The sequence below is a fragment of the Crocuta crocuta genome, unplaced genomic scaffold (genome assembly GCF_008692635.1).
Source record: "Crocuta crocuta isolate KB4526 unplaced genomic scaffold, BGI_CrCroc_1.0 scaffold67, whole genome shotgun sequence".
Taxonomy (NCBI): Eukaryota; Metazoa; Chordata; class Mammalia; order Carnivora; family Hyaenidae; genus Crocuta; species Crocuta crocuta.
Genome location: NW_027531896.1, coordinates 1,058,717 through 1,077,490, shown reverse-complemented (window position 1 = coordinate 1,077,490; position 18,774 = coordinate 1,058,717). Strand labels below are relative to the sequence as shown.

Sequence of the window (18,774 nt, the reverse complement as noted above, 5' to 3'; positions counted from 1 at the left end):
TAAAAACCTAGATTATATCCATGGATCCTCTGGTGTCTGAGGGGTGTCTAGTTAAGAAATAATACCTGATTTTTTGTTAGTCTTTATTTTATTTTGATTTTTTTAAATTTTTTTAATGTTTTTATTTATTTCTAGGAGAGAGAGAGAGAGACAGCGTGAGCAGGGGAGGGTCAGAGAGAGAGGGAGTCAAAGACTCTGAAACAGGCTCCAGGCTCTGAGCTGGTAATCAGCACAGAGCCCGACGTGGGGCTCGAACCCACGAACCGCGAGATCATGACCTAAGTGAAAGTCGGACGCTCAACTGACTAAGCCACCCAGGCACCCCTAGTCTTTATTTTATTTTGAGAGAGACAGAGAGATGGGTGGAAGGGAGGGGGTAGAGAGAGAGGAAGACACAGAATCTGAAGCAGGTTCCAGGCTCTGAGCTGTCAGCACAGAGCCTGATGCGGGGCCCAAACCCACAGACTGTGAGATCATGACCTGAGCCAAAGTCGGATGCTTAACTGACTGAGCCACCCAGTCGCCCCAAAATAATACCTGATTTAAAGAGTTGTTTCTCACTGAACTTGTTTAAAAATCTGCTGTACTTCTGTTAACAGCTACTAGTTTAGAATCCACATTTGTTGAAAAAATTTATAGTTTTCTTATCTTTTCAGAGAATGTTATAAATCTTACTGTAGTGTCATTTTTATGTTTTCCACATGAAAACACATTTAATGACATTCAGCTATTAATAAGGTGAAATGTGTTGCTCAGTCCTGACCGTGAGCAGTGTTCTAGCCGTAAGTACTCCTCCCCAAGGGCTGGGCTTTCTGTCGGGCTCAGGTGCAGCGGCATCACTCGTTAGCATGTTCACCTGATGTGAGGAGAAGGGGCCGGCAGTATAAGACATATCTGCCGTCAGGATCAGCAGAATTGCAGTGAAGATGAACTTGGCTTTTGGCCTCAGATCTTCGTTTCTGTCACTGCATTTAGAAAGTGAGCTTAAGATATTTGCTGAATTTGGAATTGTCTTGTCTACAAAATTGTATACACGTGGAGCCTTTCATAAGTTGAGGAGTGTGCTCTTCAGTCAGTTAATTGAGCTACAGTCACTGCGTTTTTAAAAATCTATATTATCTTTTTTCTTGGTAATTTACAGATATGTATTTCAAAGATTTCTTGTTCTTAACCATCCATCCACAAGGTAGTTCATTGGAAAAAACAGTAATGCAACTTGGCAGAAAATTCCAAAGACAGGCAACTCTAAAGACCCAATTCCATCTGGATTTGAATGAGGGTAATTTATCACCTTTATGGACAGCATTGGCTTTGGTCCATTTCCAACACATAATAAGCCAAATTGGAGTGGGGAGATAAGGAAAAGGCAACTAGTTTGCTTAATGATTAATATTTTTAATAAAGATGTTTGAGATAAAAGTCATAAAGAAATTCAGAAATTAAAATTATCTTGGTTAGTGTTTCATGGTGAGAGAAAGAAAATTTAGTATCCATTTCAGCTTGAACCTGAATTTCTTATTGGCTTTTAGATGGCCATTTGGCAGTTTCCTTGACTGAAGTGAAAAGTCTGCATTTTCTGTAGAGAGGGTTTTTTTTTAATGTTTATTCATTTTTGAGAGATAGAGCACAAGTGGGGTGGGGCAGAGAGAGAATGAGACACAAAAATGAAGCAGGCTTCAGGCTATCAGCATAGAGCCTGATGTGGGGCTTGTACTCACAAACTATGAGTTAATGCCTGAGCTGATGTAGGAAGTTTAACCTACTAAGCCACCCAGGTTCCCGGGGAGAGTAGATTTCTTAAAGGATTACAAATGGCAGGCAAAAGAAGTAGATCTACATACATAACAGAATTGAGTGCTTGCATAATGACCCCTGCTTCCTGTGCTTTGATGAACTTAACATATCCCATAAGAATCTGATTCTAAAGTAAAATAGCTTGAAAAATTCAAAGCGATAGCTTTTCTCCAGAAGCCCTCTTCCACTTTTTTTATGCTTGTTTCAATTTTGTGCTGTTTTGCTGCAGGCAAATGACTCTGATCTTGTGCTTCTGGCCAGCCTCCCCCTCTCTCTCCTTGACTCTGGCTTGTGCTGGTGGATATCCTTTTCCTACCGCAGAGCACGTTTGCCTTCTGGTTGCTTCTAACTCCGTGATAACCGGGCCTGTTTGCTTTCATAGCCTCTTTCCTTTAGAGGGAGAAAGGATTTAAGTTTTGCCTACATTTAACAATGGCTTGGTAAGTGGGGGTTTAGGCAGTTTTGAATTTGCTTTTGATCTTTGTATTCCTGGCTTCTAAGAAGTACTTTTGAATTATTAAATGAGACCAGAATTTTAACATAGAAATTTTATTTATTCAGGAGTTTTAAAAAAAAGTATTTGTCTTGATAATGTTTAATGAATACAGCATATTTACACTTTTGTAAATTCTCACAGTAGCCTTTGTTGGTTGAATTGTTATTTTAGAAATTGATCTTGCAGCTCATTGGTCTTTTAGGAAGATTGAATAGCAGTTTTAGTAATTTGAGTACTACACTGAAGTTTCTGATTAATGAAGTATTTGGAATTTAAAATAGGCAAAAATCCAAAACTTGCCACTTCTATTCTTTTGCTTAGCTCTGAAATTTTCAGCATGTGGTTCATGAAACAAAGCTTAGTAGTGTGTTCCAGAGGAAGCACTTTCCTTTTGCAAAGAGAGAGCTGCCAAGGAGCTCAGTGGAGAAGCCTCGTTTTACTTCTTCCTACTTGACAGTGCTGAGTGTCACCTGATCCCTGTACTGCTGGGAAACAGCCATGGTTAAGAAAACTCCCACCCTTTCGTGTTCTGGGAAAAGGCTCATGCAGAGGACCTCCTTTCTCCATAGGACTTCCGTGAGACTCCCGGACACCCCCTTGTTACCTATGACAAGGCCAGACCTATGTATTTCCTGACCAGTCTGGACAGAACACCAGCCTGGACCAGATGAAGCGGTCTCCCTCCTCAGGGCCCTGAGCTTTCATCCACCACAGGCCTCCTCAGTGGCCCCTGCTGAGAATCTGCACACCTCAGGGAAAGTCTTTCCTTGATCAGCTGTCCAGTCATGCCACCCACTTCCCCACACCTGCGGTCCAGTCTTGTTTACCCCTCCCCACAGAGGCAAAGCCCTGTCCAGCCTGACGTGTGGGACTCTTGCAGATCTTAGAGTTGGAACATTCTTCCCATTGCAGTGAGCCTCCTCTGCCTGTTGCAGTAATCTTTTGAATGAAGTCTCTTCCTGACTTAAGTCCAGATTTGTTTTATTTGACATATTTAAGTTTTTAAATTTATAAATGGAATTCATAGATGACCTAATATGGTCATTCAGAGGATGAAACAAGAGTAGACTAGAAATAACAAAATAGGAAAGAAACAGAGACAAAAGCACAAGGACATATCATAATGTGATCTGTAAGAGTATCTGGCCCAAGGGTACCCGTTTAGTGTATATACTGGTCTATCCTGTTCTGAGAGCTTGCCATGAAAGAGAACATCACAGGGCTTCTTGCTTATTGTTTTCCTCAATGTTTATTTAGTTCAGACAGTGGTAAATTGTAAAGCAAATCTGCAGTAAAATCAGTATCACGATCACACAATATTGGCTAAAGTAATATTTTCTGTGTTTTTATTAGCTTTAATTTATAGGAACTATATTCAGTACTAATTTTAGAAATGTAGAGGATTATTGTTTTAGTTTTTATTTTAACTGCTTATTACTGTTTAAAAAGGTTTTCCTTAACTTTTTTCACATATTTATAAGTTTGGCACAAACTATGAAGACTCTAAGGCTAAGAAAGAACACGGTGAAGTTTTCTTTATACAGGCACTTTACAAATACTCTGATCTTTGCCGTTCTGGGTAAGCGATTTAATTTTTCTTATTATAATAAATTATTTCAGTATTGCATGTTCCTTCAAAAGTGACTTTTTTGTGTATTTCAGCTTCTGTAGTGTTTATGGTGTGGACGACTAAGACATTTAGAATTGCAAAATGTCAATCAGTAAGTATAATCTCCCTATTTTAACAGTTTTCATTTTTAATTATACTATTTTGGGCAATTTTGAATACTTTAGTTTGTGTCTGTAAATAGAGGTAACTTAAGTGGAGATTGTCAATTCAGTTTTAATTATTTTGCTAGAATTATGTGAACTTTTGCTTCCTTTAAATGAATCTGAATAAGTTCCTCCTAATTCCACTTTTCCAATTATGCTCTTTTCTCAACTTCCCTTCATATATACTGTACATATTTTTAAATGTTTATTTTGAGAGAGAGTGAGAGAGAGATCGCTTAAGTATGAGTAGGGGAGGGGCCGACAGGGAGGGAGAGAAAATTGTAAGCAAGCTTCACACTGTCAGCACAGAGCCTGATGCAGGGGGGTCATTCCCACAAACCATGAGATCATGACCTGAGCCAAAATCAAGAGTCAGACATTTAACAGACTAAGCCACTAAGGATGCCCCCTCCTTTAAATATTTTGAAAAGTAATTATCTTCCTATATAATTTAAGGTAACAGGAAATCTTTTTTGTCTTGCATAAAATGAAATTGGGTTATTTTGTATCTAAATGGGGCTGTAAACCTGGAGTCTGACTGGTTTCTAGGATGGGATTGTGAACATTCAGGAGGTAACTCTGGGTGAGTTCTCTAAGTAGAAGATCCGTTTTAGACTTAAAATTTTAAAGGCCCTCTTGGGAGCTTCTTGATTTAGAGCTAGTCACGATGTTCTAAATAAACAGTTAACAAACAGCCCTCTGAACATCCTGGACTTGTGCCTCAGGGATTATTTAGTGAGAGAAGAAACTGAACCTTCTGCAATTTCTTTTTTCTCCTCCCCTTACCTTAGTGTTTTCACTTGTGAGTTCTAAGTTCATCTTTGAGATTCTTATTTTTGTTTTCTAAATCTTTCTGTTGACCCTAAAATTTTATGGAAAGGAATGTTTGTGATGTTGGACAGCCCTTTGGAAACATTTCAAACAATATATAATCAAATCTTATGTGTTACTAAAAGCGACATAACCTGTTGGGAAAAACATTACATTGAAATCTTAGCATCAGAAATTTTAATGTCATCAGTGTCAAAAGTACCCATTTTTTTTTACATTTTTTTTAACGTTTTTTTATTTCTGAGAGAGAGAGACAGCATGAGCAGGGGAGGGTCAGAGAGAGAGGGAGACACAGAATCTGAAACAGGCTCCAGGCTCTGAGCTGGCAGTCAGCACAGAGCCCGTTGCGGGGCTCGAACCCACAAACCTTGAGATCATGACCTGAGCGAAAGTGGGACGCTCAACCAACTGAGCCACCCAGGTGCCCCAAAGGTACCCATTTTCAACCTGCTTCTGATTCTCCTGTGAACCTGCCTCATGACTATTCTCGTCTAGAAAATAGATGAAATGACCCCTGAAGCCCCTTTAAACTCTAATTCAAGATATAGCATTTCTTAGTTTTTATTTTCTTAAAAAAATACGTACTTATTTGGTACCAGACTCACTGGTCAGAAAGACTTCATTAGTGTTTGTCATTGTACACTATTTGAATGGGAAACCTATTTTTGTTTATCAGAAGATTAACATTTCACGTTTGAATTGTCCTTGTTACAGGACTGGATGGAACGCTGGGTTGATGATGCATTCTGGAGCTTCCTTTTTTCGCTTATCCTTATTGTGATAATGTTTTTGTGGAGACCATCTGCAAACAACCAGAGGTACCCAATATAGGAAAATTCAAGTTTGGCAGCATTTGTTGATAACTGCTACTGGGTTCAACTAGAAACGCATTTATAGAAACTGGAGAGGTAGCCTTGCCTTCTCCTTAAAGGAGAATACAGTTAAGTAAGGAGATAGATGTTATGCAAGAAAGCGAAATAAGAGATGTATAAACTAGAAAGACCGAAGGTGGGTGAGGAAGACGCCATGAAAAAGTAGCACTTATGTTATACCTTAAGGAAAGGAACAGAACAGTGAAAGACTGAGCAGGGAAAGAATGTACATTTTCTGAGGTAGTGGGGACAAACATGGTAAGTACTTTGGAGGTCATTGAGGCATGTGTTTTGGTGAATACTGCGTACACTGGAGGGGAATAAAGCTGGAAAGGAAGGATGGGACCAAAATCATAAGGAGCTTAATTGGTAAGTTCAGGTTGTACTGTTGACCACATGTGATGGGAGGCCCCACCTTCCCTTGCCTCTCTCTTCTTCCCCAAGGAAAGTACTGTGAGGTTTCTTGTATGCCCTTCCAGGGAAAAATGAAAAAGTACATACCCCTGTGTGTGTTTCTTCTTCTCTTTTTATTTTTTATTTTTATTATTTAAAAAAAATTTTTAATGTTTTATTTATTTCTGAGAGAGAGAGAGAGACAGCGTGAGCAGGGGAGGTTTAGAGAGAGAAGGAGATACAGAATCTGAAACAGGCTCCAGGCTCTGAGCTGTCACCACAGAGCCCGACGCAGGGCTCGAACCCATGAACCGTGAGATCATGACCTTAGCTGAAGTCGGACACTTAACTGACTGAGCCACCCAGGCACCCCTCTTCCTTTCTTTTTAAAAGCGTACAATAATAATTATACGTATGATCTTATATACATGTATACATTGTTCTGCACCTTCTTGTTTGAGATCTATCTTTCTATACCATCCTGTATAGATCTACCACATTTTTTAAAAGTAGGCTCCATGCCCAATGTGGAGCTTGAACTCACAATCCTGAGATTGAAAGTCACATGCTCTACTGACTGAGCCAGCCAGTCACCCCAAGATCTACCACATTAATTTTTAATGGCTCTATAGCATTCCATAATATGAATGTAGCATAATTTATAGAAGCAGTCCCTAATTATTAGGCTCTTTGTTTCTAAGATTATTGTTACTATCAGCAATGCTTTTTGAGTGCTGTTGGACCTAGTAAATGTGGCTCAGTCAGTATGCTTTATTTTCACCAGTCAGATTAGCAGTTTATCTTTTGTTAGGGGAGGAGTTAACAAGTAGTGGGCAAGGAAGGTAAACCTGACGTGGAGAAAAATGTACAGAAAATCCCCTTCCCCAAACATTGTAGATTGCAGAACTGCTTTCCAGAAAGATCTTATCCAGTTACGCTTTTATCAGCATGGTTTGGGAGCTCCAGTTTCACTGTGTCATTGGTAGTAATCTTCCTAATTTGAGAGTAAAATATTAAATTTTTGTTTTTTGAATTTATGAGAAATGTTAAAAATGTAAATATTTTTGTGTACAATGACACTGTTCGCTATAAACTGAAAACTGAACAGGTTTAAATGCACTAGTAACACTATTCCTTCTTGTTTTGGGTGTAGATATGCCTTCATGCCATTAATAGATGATTCTGATGACGAAATTGAAGAATTCATGGTGACATCTGAAAACTTAAGTGAGTGATACCTCTTCTTATTAAATGACCAGTGTATGGTACCTCTACCTGTGATGCAAAGTCACATACACTGTTTTCCTATTGAAATAATTTTAAAACTGTATCTGCAAAAACCTCTGTTATGGCAGATAATCACAAAAGAAGAGTCAGTAATGAAATTTTCTTTTTCTTTTTTAAATGTTTTTAATGTTTATTTTTGAGAGAGAGAGCATGAGTGGGGGAGAGGCAGAGAGAGAGAGAGAGAAACAGAATCTGAAGCAGGCTCCAGGCTCTGAGCTGTCAGCACAAAGCCCAACACGGGGCTCAAACCCACAAACCGCAAGATAACGACCTGAGCTGAAGTCAGACACTTAACTAACTGAGCCACCCAGGCCCCTCAGTAATGACATTTTCAAGATTGTTAATGTAGTGTGAGCTTTTGTCACTTGTTTGCTCTTAAATTCTAAGTATTAAAGTAGGTAAACTTTTTCACACTAATAATTTAGTTTATATTGTGCTTAGCTTCTAATAATCTTCTTAATGATAATTGCTAAATTTCCTTGAATCACCTCTTCTTGCTCTTCAGAATTATACAGATCTGTAATTTCCTGATCATGTCCAAAGCATTTCTAATTACAGTTTTAGTGCTACTTTTATCTTTCAATTAATTTCTCCATAGCATCTTATCGTTTTATTAATTTCACCATAATACTTTAATTAAGCATTTGTTGAGGCAACATCAACACATAATTCAGTTGCTGAGAATGAGTATAGAGATGTAACATATTTATGAATTATGACTCTCAATATTATCAAGCAGTCAGTCCCACAGGTTGATCAATAGAATCCGTGCAATCCCAATCATAATTCTAACAGACCTAAAAAAAAATCTAAATTGTTAAGATGATTTTAAAATGTATATGGAAAAGCACAGGACCTAGAAGAACCAAAACATTCTTGTAGTTAAACATGGACAGATCTTGAAAACATTATACTAATTGAAAGAATCCAGTCATAAACATCACAAATTGTATAATTCCATTTATATGAAAAGTCCACAAAAGGTAAATCCGTAGAGACAGGAAATATATTGGGGATTGCCAAGGGTTGATGGAAGGCATCAGTAGGGAGTGACTACTGATGGGTATGGGATTTCTTTTTAGGGTGATGAAAATCTTGTGAAATTAGTAGTGATGCTGGTACAGTTCCGTGACTACTGAAATTCAGTGAGTTGTTGTACACTTCAAAGTGGTGCATTTTATAGTGTGGGAATTAGATCTCGATAAAATAAAATTAATAGATTTACACTAATTTCAAGACATAGAAATTTCATGGGATGCCCAAGTGGCTTGGTTGGTTAAACCCAACTCGATCTCACCTCAGGTCATAATCTGAGGTCATGTGTTGGAGCCCCGCATTGGGCTCGCTGTCGTCAGTGCGGGGACCCTTTTGGATCCTCTGTCTCCCTCTCTCTCTCTGCCCATCCCCTGCAAACACACATGTGCTCTCTCTCTCTCTCAAAATAAACATTAAAAAAATTATTTCTTTAAAAAGTTAAACATATACCTGTTGTACAACCCAGCCATTCCACGCCAAGGTATTTACCCAGAAAAAAATGATAGAAATGAAAGCAGATGTTCACAGAAAGACACTAATGGGTACATTATTATTTTCAGCAGCTTTATTTTTTTAAGTTTTTTTTTTTTGTGAGAGAGAGTGTGTGAATAGGGGAGGGGGAGAGAGCAAGCGAGCGAGAGAGAGAGAGAGAGAGAGAGAATGAGTATATCCCAAGTAGGCTCCGTGCTGTCAGTCCAGAGCCTGACATCAGGCTCAAACTCACAAACCATGAGATCATGACTTGAGCCAAAACCAAGAGTCAGACACTTAACTCACTGAGCCACCCAAGTGTTCCAGCAACTTTATTTTTAATAGTTTAAAACTGGATGTAACCCAAAGTCCATCAACAGATGAACAAAGTTTTTGTGGTACACTAACAGGCTAACACTCCACAACAAATAAATCTCAAAACCTTTATGTTGAGTGAAAGTAATCAAATTCAAAAGATGATAGAGTCCATGGATTATGGTTCATATATGAACCATATATGTTCACTCCCAACAATCAATCCAACCATTGATGGGAGTAGGATTGACCAGAAAGGAATTTAAAGAACCGTCTGGGATGATAGAAATGTTAAGTGCCTCAATTTAGAGTATACACTTAAAATTTGTGTATTATATAGGGGGTGCCTGGGTGGCTCAGTCGGTTAAGCATCTGACTTTGGTTCAGGTCATGATCTCGCAGTCTGTGAATTTGAGCTCTATGTCAGGCTCTGTGCTGCAGCTCGGAGCCTGGAGCCTACTTTGGATTCTGTGTCTCCTCTCTCTGCTCCTTTCCCGCTCACACACTCTCTCTCAAAAATAAACGAACACTAAATTTGTGTATTATATGTATTGTACCTCAGTTTTAAAAGTCAGTGTTTGCCCTTTAGAAGAATAGATCTCAACTGTTGGGATTTTAAATGCCCCATGGAAACATTGTTTGATCAAAGAACCTCATTTTCATTCATTTTGTCAACTTATGATTATAATATATCAGTTGTTCTTGTTAATGGAGAAGCACTATTTGCAAATTATTGCAATAACAAAAGTGAATACTTATGGGACAGATTAAGTGTCAGGCTCTGTCTCTCTGTCTCTCAAACACAAATATTAAAAGAAATAAATATGTAAATATATAAATAATATATAAATCTACATAGATATAAATATGTAGATATAAATCTTTGTTGAATTATTAAATGTGAAGGAAAATAATATTTTATAATTTTAGATATTTATCTCTAAAATGTTTCTCATTGTAGCTGAAGGAATAAAATTAAGAGTCTCAAAAACAGTTTCCAATGGAACAGCTAAACCTGCTACTTCTGATAACTTCGTGAGTATAGTATACATTTAATAGAGTCTATGTCACATTCATTGACTGTCAGGAAAACATTTCTACCTTAGTATGAAAGTTTTTTGTATGAAAATCAAGTTTACCAAGTAGCAATACTAGTTAAGTCTGACAGTTGTAACTACTGTAGATCCTTGCTTCTCAAGTGCTATTCTTGGACCAGAAGCATGAGCACCTGGAACTTGCTAGAAATGCAGTGTCAGTCCCACCTCAGACCTACTGAATCTGAATCTGCTTTTAATAGGTTCCCTTCTTTCAACAGGATCTTTTAATAGGATCTTTTAATAGGATCCCTTTTAACTATTCCTACGCACATTAAAGATTGAGAAGCTTTGTTATAGTAGAAGCTTGTTAATTTTTCAGCATTTTAAAGTGATTTTGGAAGCCATTTCAGATAACATTTGTTATTTATTAGGAAAGGACTTTATGTGTTGCCTATGCAGTTGACAAAATTAGCATTTTTTATAAAGCTGGAAGCTTGAATAAAATGGTAAAATAGAGGATAGAGATGAGTTTTTAAATATTTTATGCATATTAATTGAGCAAAGTGGCAATGCCTCTCATAGTTTTATATTCTGCTTTCTTATAATTGTATAGGTTGTAATTAATAGAATATAAAAATGTATGTGTGCTTGTAAGTTCTGACAGGACAGATGACATATGAGAACAGTTTAATCTGTTTAGTAAATTTTTTCATTTTTATTTTTGTTAATTCTGTAAAATGTGTTTTTTGCGTAGTTTTATGGTGATTTAAACTTTTAAAAATTACAGCAGTTTTTAAAAAAATTTTTTAATGTTTTATTTCTGAGAGAGAGAGAGGGAGAGAGAGCGTGAGCAGGGGAGGGTCAGAGAGAAAGGGAGACACAGAATCTGAAACAGCCTCCAGGCTCTGAGCTGGCTGTCAGCACAGAGCCTGACACGGGGCTTGAACCCAGGAACCGTGAGATCATGACCTGACCCGAAGTCGGGCGCTTAACCGACTGAGCCACCCAGGCGCCCCAAAGAGAGAGAGAATCTTAAGCAGGTGAAATGCTCAGTGGGGAGCCCAACTCGGGGCTCGATGCCACGACCCTTCAATCATGAGATAACTAAAAGCAAGTTTCTGCTAAAAATCCGATACCCCAACTGACCTGCTTTCCTTCTCTTGTCTCCTGCAGAGAGATGAGCATAAATACAAGCGATAGAAATAAATAGGCTTTTGTAAAATTAGAGTATTTATACGGTCATCTTTTTCTGTTGAAAAATTATAAACTCATGATATAAAAACTTGAACAAATTAGGAGGTATAATGAATGCTGGGAGCAAAAAGCCAATACAAATCAATATTCTTGCTATTTTCTGTCTTACACATCAACTCTGTGTTTCTACTCTGTTTTTTCAGGGTAAAAAAAAAAACACCTGCGCATCTAATGAAAAGAAAACCAAGAAGTACAAAATTCTGAAATCCAAATTTTTGTTTATTTGCCTGTTTAAGAACATACTGGCATAATTTCTGTGGGGCATAAGTGCCAAATTCTTAGGATATATAGAAATGAAGAGAATCATGTGTTTGAAATAAATGCTTACGTTTTATATACATTATATTTTAAAATTCTACTTTCAGGTGATACTAAGCAAATGCTAATATATAAATATTTATTTCTATAGGATGAAGATTTGAAGTGGGTGGAAGAAAATATTCCCTCATCATTCACAGATGTGTAAATATTTTTTGTTAAAGTTTGAGTCTAAAATGTAGGATATCGTATAAAGAGATCACTTTCATACCTCATCATGTGCTTTTTGAACCTCATACCCCCTTTGTTTTGATAGGCCCCCAACATCAGCGAATGACTAGTGTCATGTCAGACTGCAGGGAAAACAGAGCCCTGCCTTGGTCTTTCCTTTTCCTTCAGTTCTCACTATACAACAACCACTTGAATGCTTGTGGCCTATAACCAACTCCAGCCTCTTCTGATCTAAGTTTTTCAGGATTAGAATCACTAATTTTGTTTCAACTTTCTATTATAGAAAAGTTCCAACATATGTAAAACATTTTTTTTAAAGCACATCGAAGCTCCATACTGTGTATGGGGGGAAGAGTTTGTAGGAAAAGCATGAGTGTGGGCAAAGTAGAGTATAGACCAAGCCCTTCGGGAACTTTGAGCTAACCAGGATCAGTGTTCCTGTTTGACGCAAGAATTCCACGTAGCCATTTCCACAGGGGAAACCAGCAGGATAGGCAGAGAGGATGACATCTTCATATACTGTTCTTTCCTTTCCTTGCTCCCGTTTACTTCCTTTGTAGACAGTTCCTGTCTAGTATGAAATTCTGTTTGCATGTCATAGGACAATTTGAACAGATTATGGCTTTTCCTTATCTCTGGTCAGCCATAAAGGACAGCTTAGCAGAGTTCACCTCCCTCTTCAATGCACTGAATACATCTTACCAAGTTTTAAATAATCATTAACCTCACAGAGGAAGCATTTTTGAGATTGCTAGTGTTTACCTCCAACAGTGCTGAGCACCCAACAGTTGTCTTCTGGGTCCCTCAGGTTCTGGTGCATACTTCCCCAAAAGCAGTCTTTTCTCCTCAATTTTCCTTCATAGTCGTATTCCAGACAATCTGACCTGGCCCCTTTCTCACACCTAGTTAGTCTCTCGCTTCTTTCTTATGCCTTCACCGTAGACTGCTCTCATTGTGTGAAGATATGCATAGCACAGTTTACCCATTTGGCTATTTTCAGTTTGGGGGAGATTAAGAACACTATGAAAATTCCTGTGTGTGTGTGTTAGTGACCCTAGGTGTTCACTTCTGTCAGCTGTGTCCATCCAGGAATGAGAATTCGTAGGTCACAGAACATGCCCGTATTCAGCCTTCATATTCACTAGCCTTTTAATAACATCGCCACCCGTTTGTTTTGTTTCAGAGCTCTTCCAGTGTTAGTGGATTCAGATGAGGTAAAATATATTTTTTGCTTATTTTCTTGGTGCTGTTATTTTCACAAAGTAGAAATATATTTCAGAAAGAAATTCTGAAAGTTACTCTGTAGAACGATTGCAAATGGAGCAGCCTGGAAGACTGCACTGATTTGTCAATGAAACTCAAAGGAGCTCGATCCTCATTGAAAATAGGAGTAAGATAAATGCTTGTTGGTATAAAGGAAGAGAGAATTATTTCATAAGATTTTGAGTCTGTGATTTGCTAACATCTATGTTGGTAAGAGTTTAGAATACTTTAACGTAGCAGTTTGTCTAAATCTCTTCTACTTGAGATATTTTGCTAAGGTATTAAATAGAGTTTCTATCTCATTTTGATTTGCTCAGCAGGAAATTTGAACAGAGGATGTGGATTTGGGAAGGTTTAGAGGAGAAAAATGAGTTATGGATCGTCCGGACATTGAAGGGTGGCCACGACAGGAAGAAGTCTGAGTAGTGGGAATTAGAGGATGGGTGCTGGGAACTCTAGCTTCGGGCAGGAGCAGCAGAGGGAAGTTAGTGGTAAATGAGCCATAATTTAGGTGGTGGCTCTAGGAGAGCAGCTGCCGCTCTGTTCACTGAAGGGAAGTGACTTTGGCCACAGCATGTTGATCCGACGGTAGTGGGAAGTTTTGAGGAGGCTGCCTTAGATACACACCTGGCTACAAAGCAATTGAACTTCAGGATTTAGAACTCTACAGAAAGATACATGATGGAGAATTACTTTTTAAAGGGCACTTAGAGTACTCATTTGATAAATAGTTGTACAATTTCAAAATATGTGACTTGTGTAAAGTGAGGCAAATCTGTGGATGACTGTGCCTGAGAAATCCACATGAGCCCCATCTCTGCCTCTCATGGTAACTCTGAACTTGAAATGTTTTCCAGCTAGCAGGATGTTAAAGTTTTCTGACCTTGTCAACAGATATTGACCAGACATCACCGGAAGTAGATTATCCAGTGTTTATTTTCTGAATCTACTATTTCTATGTATATCATGAAATATATGTAGCTCCCCACAAAATTGTGACTGTGAAAGATTAGAGAATTTTGTTATGTTCTGGTTGGAGCATCAACATTTGGAAGTATATCATCTTTTTTTTTTTTTTTTAAAGGAAATCATGACCAGATCTGAAATGGCAGAAAAAATGTTCTCTTCAGAAAAGATAATGTGATTGAAACCCATATAAATGAAACTCAGTTAACGGTAAAAGACTTCCTCAAGACTGAAAGAGAGCTTTGTTTTGATCTAGTGCAACAAGTTTTTATTGTATTATCTTGGAAATCTATATATTAAAATTAAGAATCCAGGTGGTAGGATGGTTCTGCACCCCTTTTAAGCTACTCTTAAACATCAGCTTAATGTCCATCAAATTGCCTGGATTCGGAAATAATCTAAGGGAAGTATTATGATAAAGAAATATGCCTGAATGCTCTTAGCTGAGAGGAGGCAGGGATGTGGATTTGGGCTTTCTCTTTTCTCTGGAAAATATGACAGTTCCAGATTTAAAAATATTTTTTACGTAAACACTTCCACCATTCTTCCAGTCACTAACCTTTGGGGTAGATGATGTGATTCTTCTGACGTGCGGTAAAGCAGCGATTCCATCTCTTAGGGTTATAGTTATTAGATGCAATAATAATATTCTTTGACTTTTATACCAAAATGATTTGATATTAAGTAAAACTTGATTAGCCTTAGAACATAAGCATGTTTATATGGTTAGTTTTGGTGTGTGTGTGTGTGTGTGTGTGCGCGCGCGCGTATGTGTACATATGGTCTGCACAAGGTCCTTGTTTGTAAATATATCACCGTGCACATCAAATCACAGAGTTAGGTCCTCTCTGAGCTCAGGGGAACACCAGTACGCAGGAATAAGGTCTTGAGGATCACTTCCAAGGGTTTGCCCTGCCACTGTCCCCTCATTCAGGCCGCGTGTTCACGAACTGCTGCTGAATCTGTGTGGGGCAGGGGGTGGCCACATGGCCACGTGAGGAGTCCTTCCTCTCTGCACACTGGCAGATTCATCAGCAGTGACCCTTACAGACAGTAGAACATCCTTTACATAATCTTGGTTTATTTGATTTTATAATGAAACATATATTTGTACAGTACATCATTGTTAATCATGTAATTAATTTCTAGACCTTCGACCATGTTTTATACATCATTTTGTTACATATTATATATGTAATGTATGATTTGAAATTGTTTTGTTTTAATATTTTTTTAAATGCAGAACATTCTAAACTTGAAAGGTAGTTGAATGTAGTATGATGGAAATGTGAACGTTTTGCTGCTTTCGTGACCAAAGATACGGGGCTCGTGGACATATAGGATAGGAATTAAAGTTAGAATTTTGCGTATCTTTCTTTGATGGAGTTCTAACCTTGTGAATTGAGAATGGCTTCAGAGAACTTTGAGAAGCACTTAAAGTTTAACCAGTACAAAGACTCAGATATAGCCTTTTTTTTTTTCATTATAAAGCCACAAAATTTTTTTTTCTTTCAAAAGCCTACTTTTTCAATTTACTTCTCATTTACTCATTTCATGGGGATTAGTAGGAAAGGTCTCTAGTAGTAGTATCTACTGAAAGATACTTTCAGATTTATTTTCGATAGGCAACAGTGAATGGTTTGGGACATGCTTCCTTGAAAAAGAGTGTCCAACAGTGTGGGGCCTTTTCCTTTTCTTCTGTTTCTGACACGAATATGGGTCCCTACCTACTGCATTTCCCAGCGTTGTGTCCATTCTGGTTTTGCTGTTTTACCCCGGGCCCAGTTGCTGCAGGGCTGGAGGCCACCCTGCCTTCTCGGTCCCAACGTGTTTATCTAATACCACCCCCAGATTTAGAGGCAGACCCCCAGCTCATCATACGGCTCCAGTTGAGTTTTGAAATGCAGGGTCCTGGGCTTCCAGCCAGCAGGAACTGCAAGTGCAGTGGAGCAGGAGTGGGGCATCCAGTGGTGTGATAATAAGGGGGACAGCCTCTGGCATAACCTCAGTAAGTGGGTATGAAAGCACCGCTTCCTGCAGCTGGAAAGATAAAGGATGCGAAGTGTATAGCTCAGCTACAGGCTCAAATGCAAACTTCCCTCATCTTCTAGAGAGAACAGGAATCCCTCCTGACAACCTTATCAGAAGTGTTTTTCAAAGGGCATATATTCTTGTCACTTGCAGTGACAGTTGTGTAGTCCGTTGGTGTTTAATGACCTGGATTGAGTATTCCTATGGAGGGCCCTCTTACCCCCTCCTATAATCAGAAGGGGGTGCCCTGGGATTAGAGCTGTAGTTCTTATGAAGGACACTGGGGAGAAGTTACAGCCAGGTCATCATACAGCTCATCATCCCCGCTTCAGCGTGAAGTGGTCAGTATCTGGTCATCAGAGTTTTTGAGGCTATCAGACCAATTTATTCTTGGAGGCCAATAAGATGAAAGGATCTGAGGATGAGTCCCATTTTATGTGTTTCCAGACAAAGTGCTTACATGTTCTTATGCAAGTCATGTTAGATTTATATGCTGTGTGAAATTCGCTTCAAAGGGAATTTTCATGATTTAAGTTAGATTAGGATTTAATTATCTGTTTTAAAGGATAGTTCATTTATTTCAAAATAAAGAAAAGTAATGAATATATCCATTTTTTAAGCCTGAGAGATGATGTTTCCTTACTTTTTCTGTAAAGAAAATACTTTTTAAATCTTTCATATCCTGTAGAGAAAACCAACTTTTCCTCTGTGATACATTATGTTTGCACTACTATAATGTCAGGACTGAGAGTATAAAAAATGTACATATAAGATTGATTTTTTTATATCTTATTTTAAAGGGAGTTTGAGATGCCCAACTGGCTTAGTAAAACATGCGACTCTTGATCTTGGGGTCATGAGTTCGAGTCCCACGTTGGGGGCACAGTTCCTTTTAAAAATAAATTAAAGGGTTTTGAGTCTATTGCACTAAACTTTACAAGCTATACATGACTAATTTAAAGTGGACAGATGTTGTGCTAGATATAATCATTCGTTTTTTTGGTACTTGTATCTTTGTATGATCAACAGCATGCACTAAGCAATACAGAACACCAGGCCTTATACTTGTAAGAAAGAAGTTTAACATACTGGGTAAAGTTCTGATCATATCAGATGTATATAAGTGACAAAAGTAGGATTTTAAGGAAATGGACAGTATATACAGAAGCTCAGTACTGTGTTAAGAAACTAGGAAAACAGTGTACTTCAGGAGAAAATTTAGGGGTTTGAAAAGTTATATTTTTCTATTTAAAACAGTTAAATTATTGTATAATTTGGAAGAAGTTGCTTTGAATGTAGGACAAAACTGTTTCAAAGATTTTTGTTTAAAAAACTTGTATTTTTGTGCCTTAATATTTGTTCTGACTTTTAATAAAATGCTTTCTGAAAGTCTGAATGATTGATTCTAATATCTATTACTGCTAGATTATATATATGTCTTCAGGAAATATAGACCCAAACAGATGGCAGGGCATAAACAAAGTCTTAAAAAAAGGAGATACAACTGATTATGAAACATGGAAAAATGTTCAACCTCAGGAGTGATCAGAGAAATGAATAATAGGGTGAATTTTTTAAATTAACAAGTCTATACTAATATATTTATAAAACCTGTTTCAGCTTTCAAAGTCTGATGAACACATTCATTAATGGCAGTAATGTCATTGATTCAGTCTTTGGAAAAAAGTTAAATGTGTGTATAACCTTTCAGTGTTGCCAATTCTGGTGATATTTTTAAAAATTCAAATTACAGGAGAACCTAGTGGCTTAGTCAGTTGAGTGTCTGACTTTGGCTCAGGTTGTGATCTCACAGTTCGTGAGTTCAAGCCTCACATCGGGCTCTGTGCTGACAGCTCAGAGCCTGGAGCCTGCTTCGGCTTCTGTGTCTTCCTCTCTCTCTGCCCCTCCCCCACTCACATTCTGTCTCAAAAATGAATAAACATTAAAAAATATTTTTAATAAAAATAAAATTTTAAATTATAGAATAAGGCTTCTGCACAAAAATGCTGGTTATAGCATTTTTTTTTTATTCAACATTTCAGAAGGTTAAGACAAAAAGACATTTATTTCTTGGTCATGCATCCTGGGCGTAGAGGTGGGCAGGGCAGGCTTCCACCACACATCCCCTCAGGGACCCAACGTTTACTTGTGTCTCCTGAGTCCTCCAGTTGCTAGGGCCTGTCATCTGCATGCAGCCAGCTGGAGAAAGGACAGCCTGGGAAGTTTGGGGGGGGCGAAACCCAGAGGTGCTGCTCATCACTTTGGCACACTCACATGGCCACACAAACTGCCAGGCGTCTGAGAACTACCAGCCACATGCCTGCTTTGGTGGCTTTGGGTGGACGGCCAATGGCCTCTGCCACAGATTACATGGGAGCAGTGGAGAGGGGAGACAAAAACTGCCTTTCTATTTTCTTTTTTTTTTTTTTTATTGTTTTATTTTTTTTTGAAGAGAGAGACAGGGTGA

General features: G+C 38.1%; 1 protein-coding gene across 1 annotated transcript in view; it reads left to right on the top strand.

The window, feature by feature from the left end:
- Nucleotides 1–17,703, top strand: part of TMEM87B (transmembrane protein 87B) — a 47,086-nt gene extending 29,383 nt beyond the window's left edge. The window contains exons 14-21 of the mRNA XM_077773497.1: nucleotides 3,765–3,869; nucleotides 3,953–4,011; nucleotides 5,609–5,712; nucleotides 7,313–7,386; nucleotides 10,229–10,302; nucleotides 11,968–12,020; nucleotides 13,231–13,261; nucleotides 14,395–17,703. Coding sequence (XP_077629623.1) covers nucleotides 3,765–3,869; nucleotides 3,953–4,011; nucleotides 5,609–5,712; nucleotides 7,313–7,386; nucleotides 10,229–10,302; nucleotides 11,968–12,020; nucleotides 13,231–13,261; nucleotides 14,395–14,454 — 560 coding nt within the window. The 3' untranslated portion in view covers nucleotides 14,455–17,703. The remainder of the gene's footprint in view (nucleotides 1–3,764; nucleotides 3,870–3,952; nucleotides 4,012–5,608; nucleotides 5,713–7,312; nucleotides 7,387–10,228; nucleotides 10,303–11,967; nucleotides 12,021–13,230; nucleotides 13,262–14,394) is intronic.
- The last annotated feature ends 1,071 nt before the right edge of the window (nucleotides 17,704–18,774 follow it).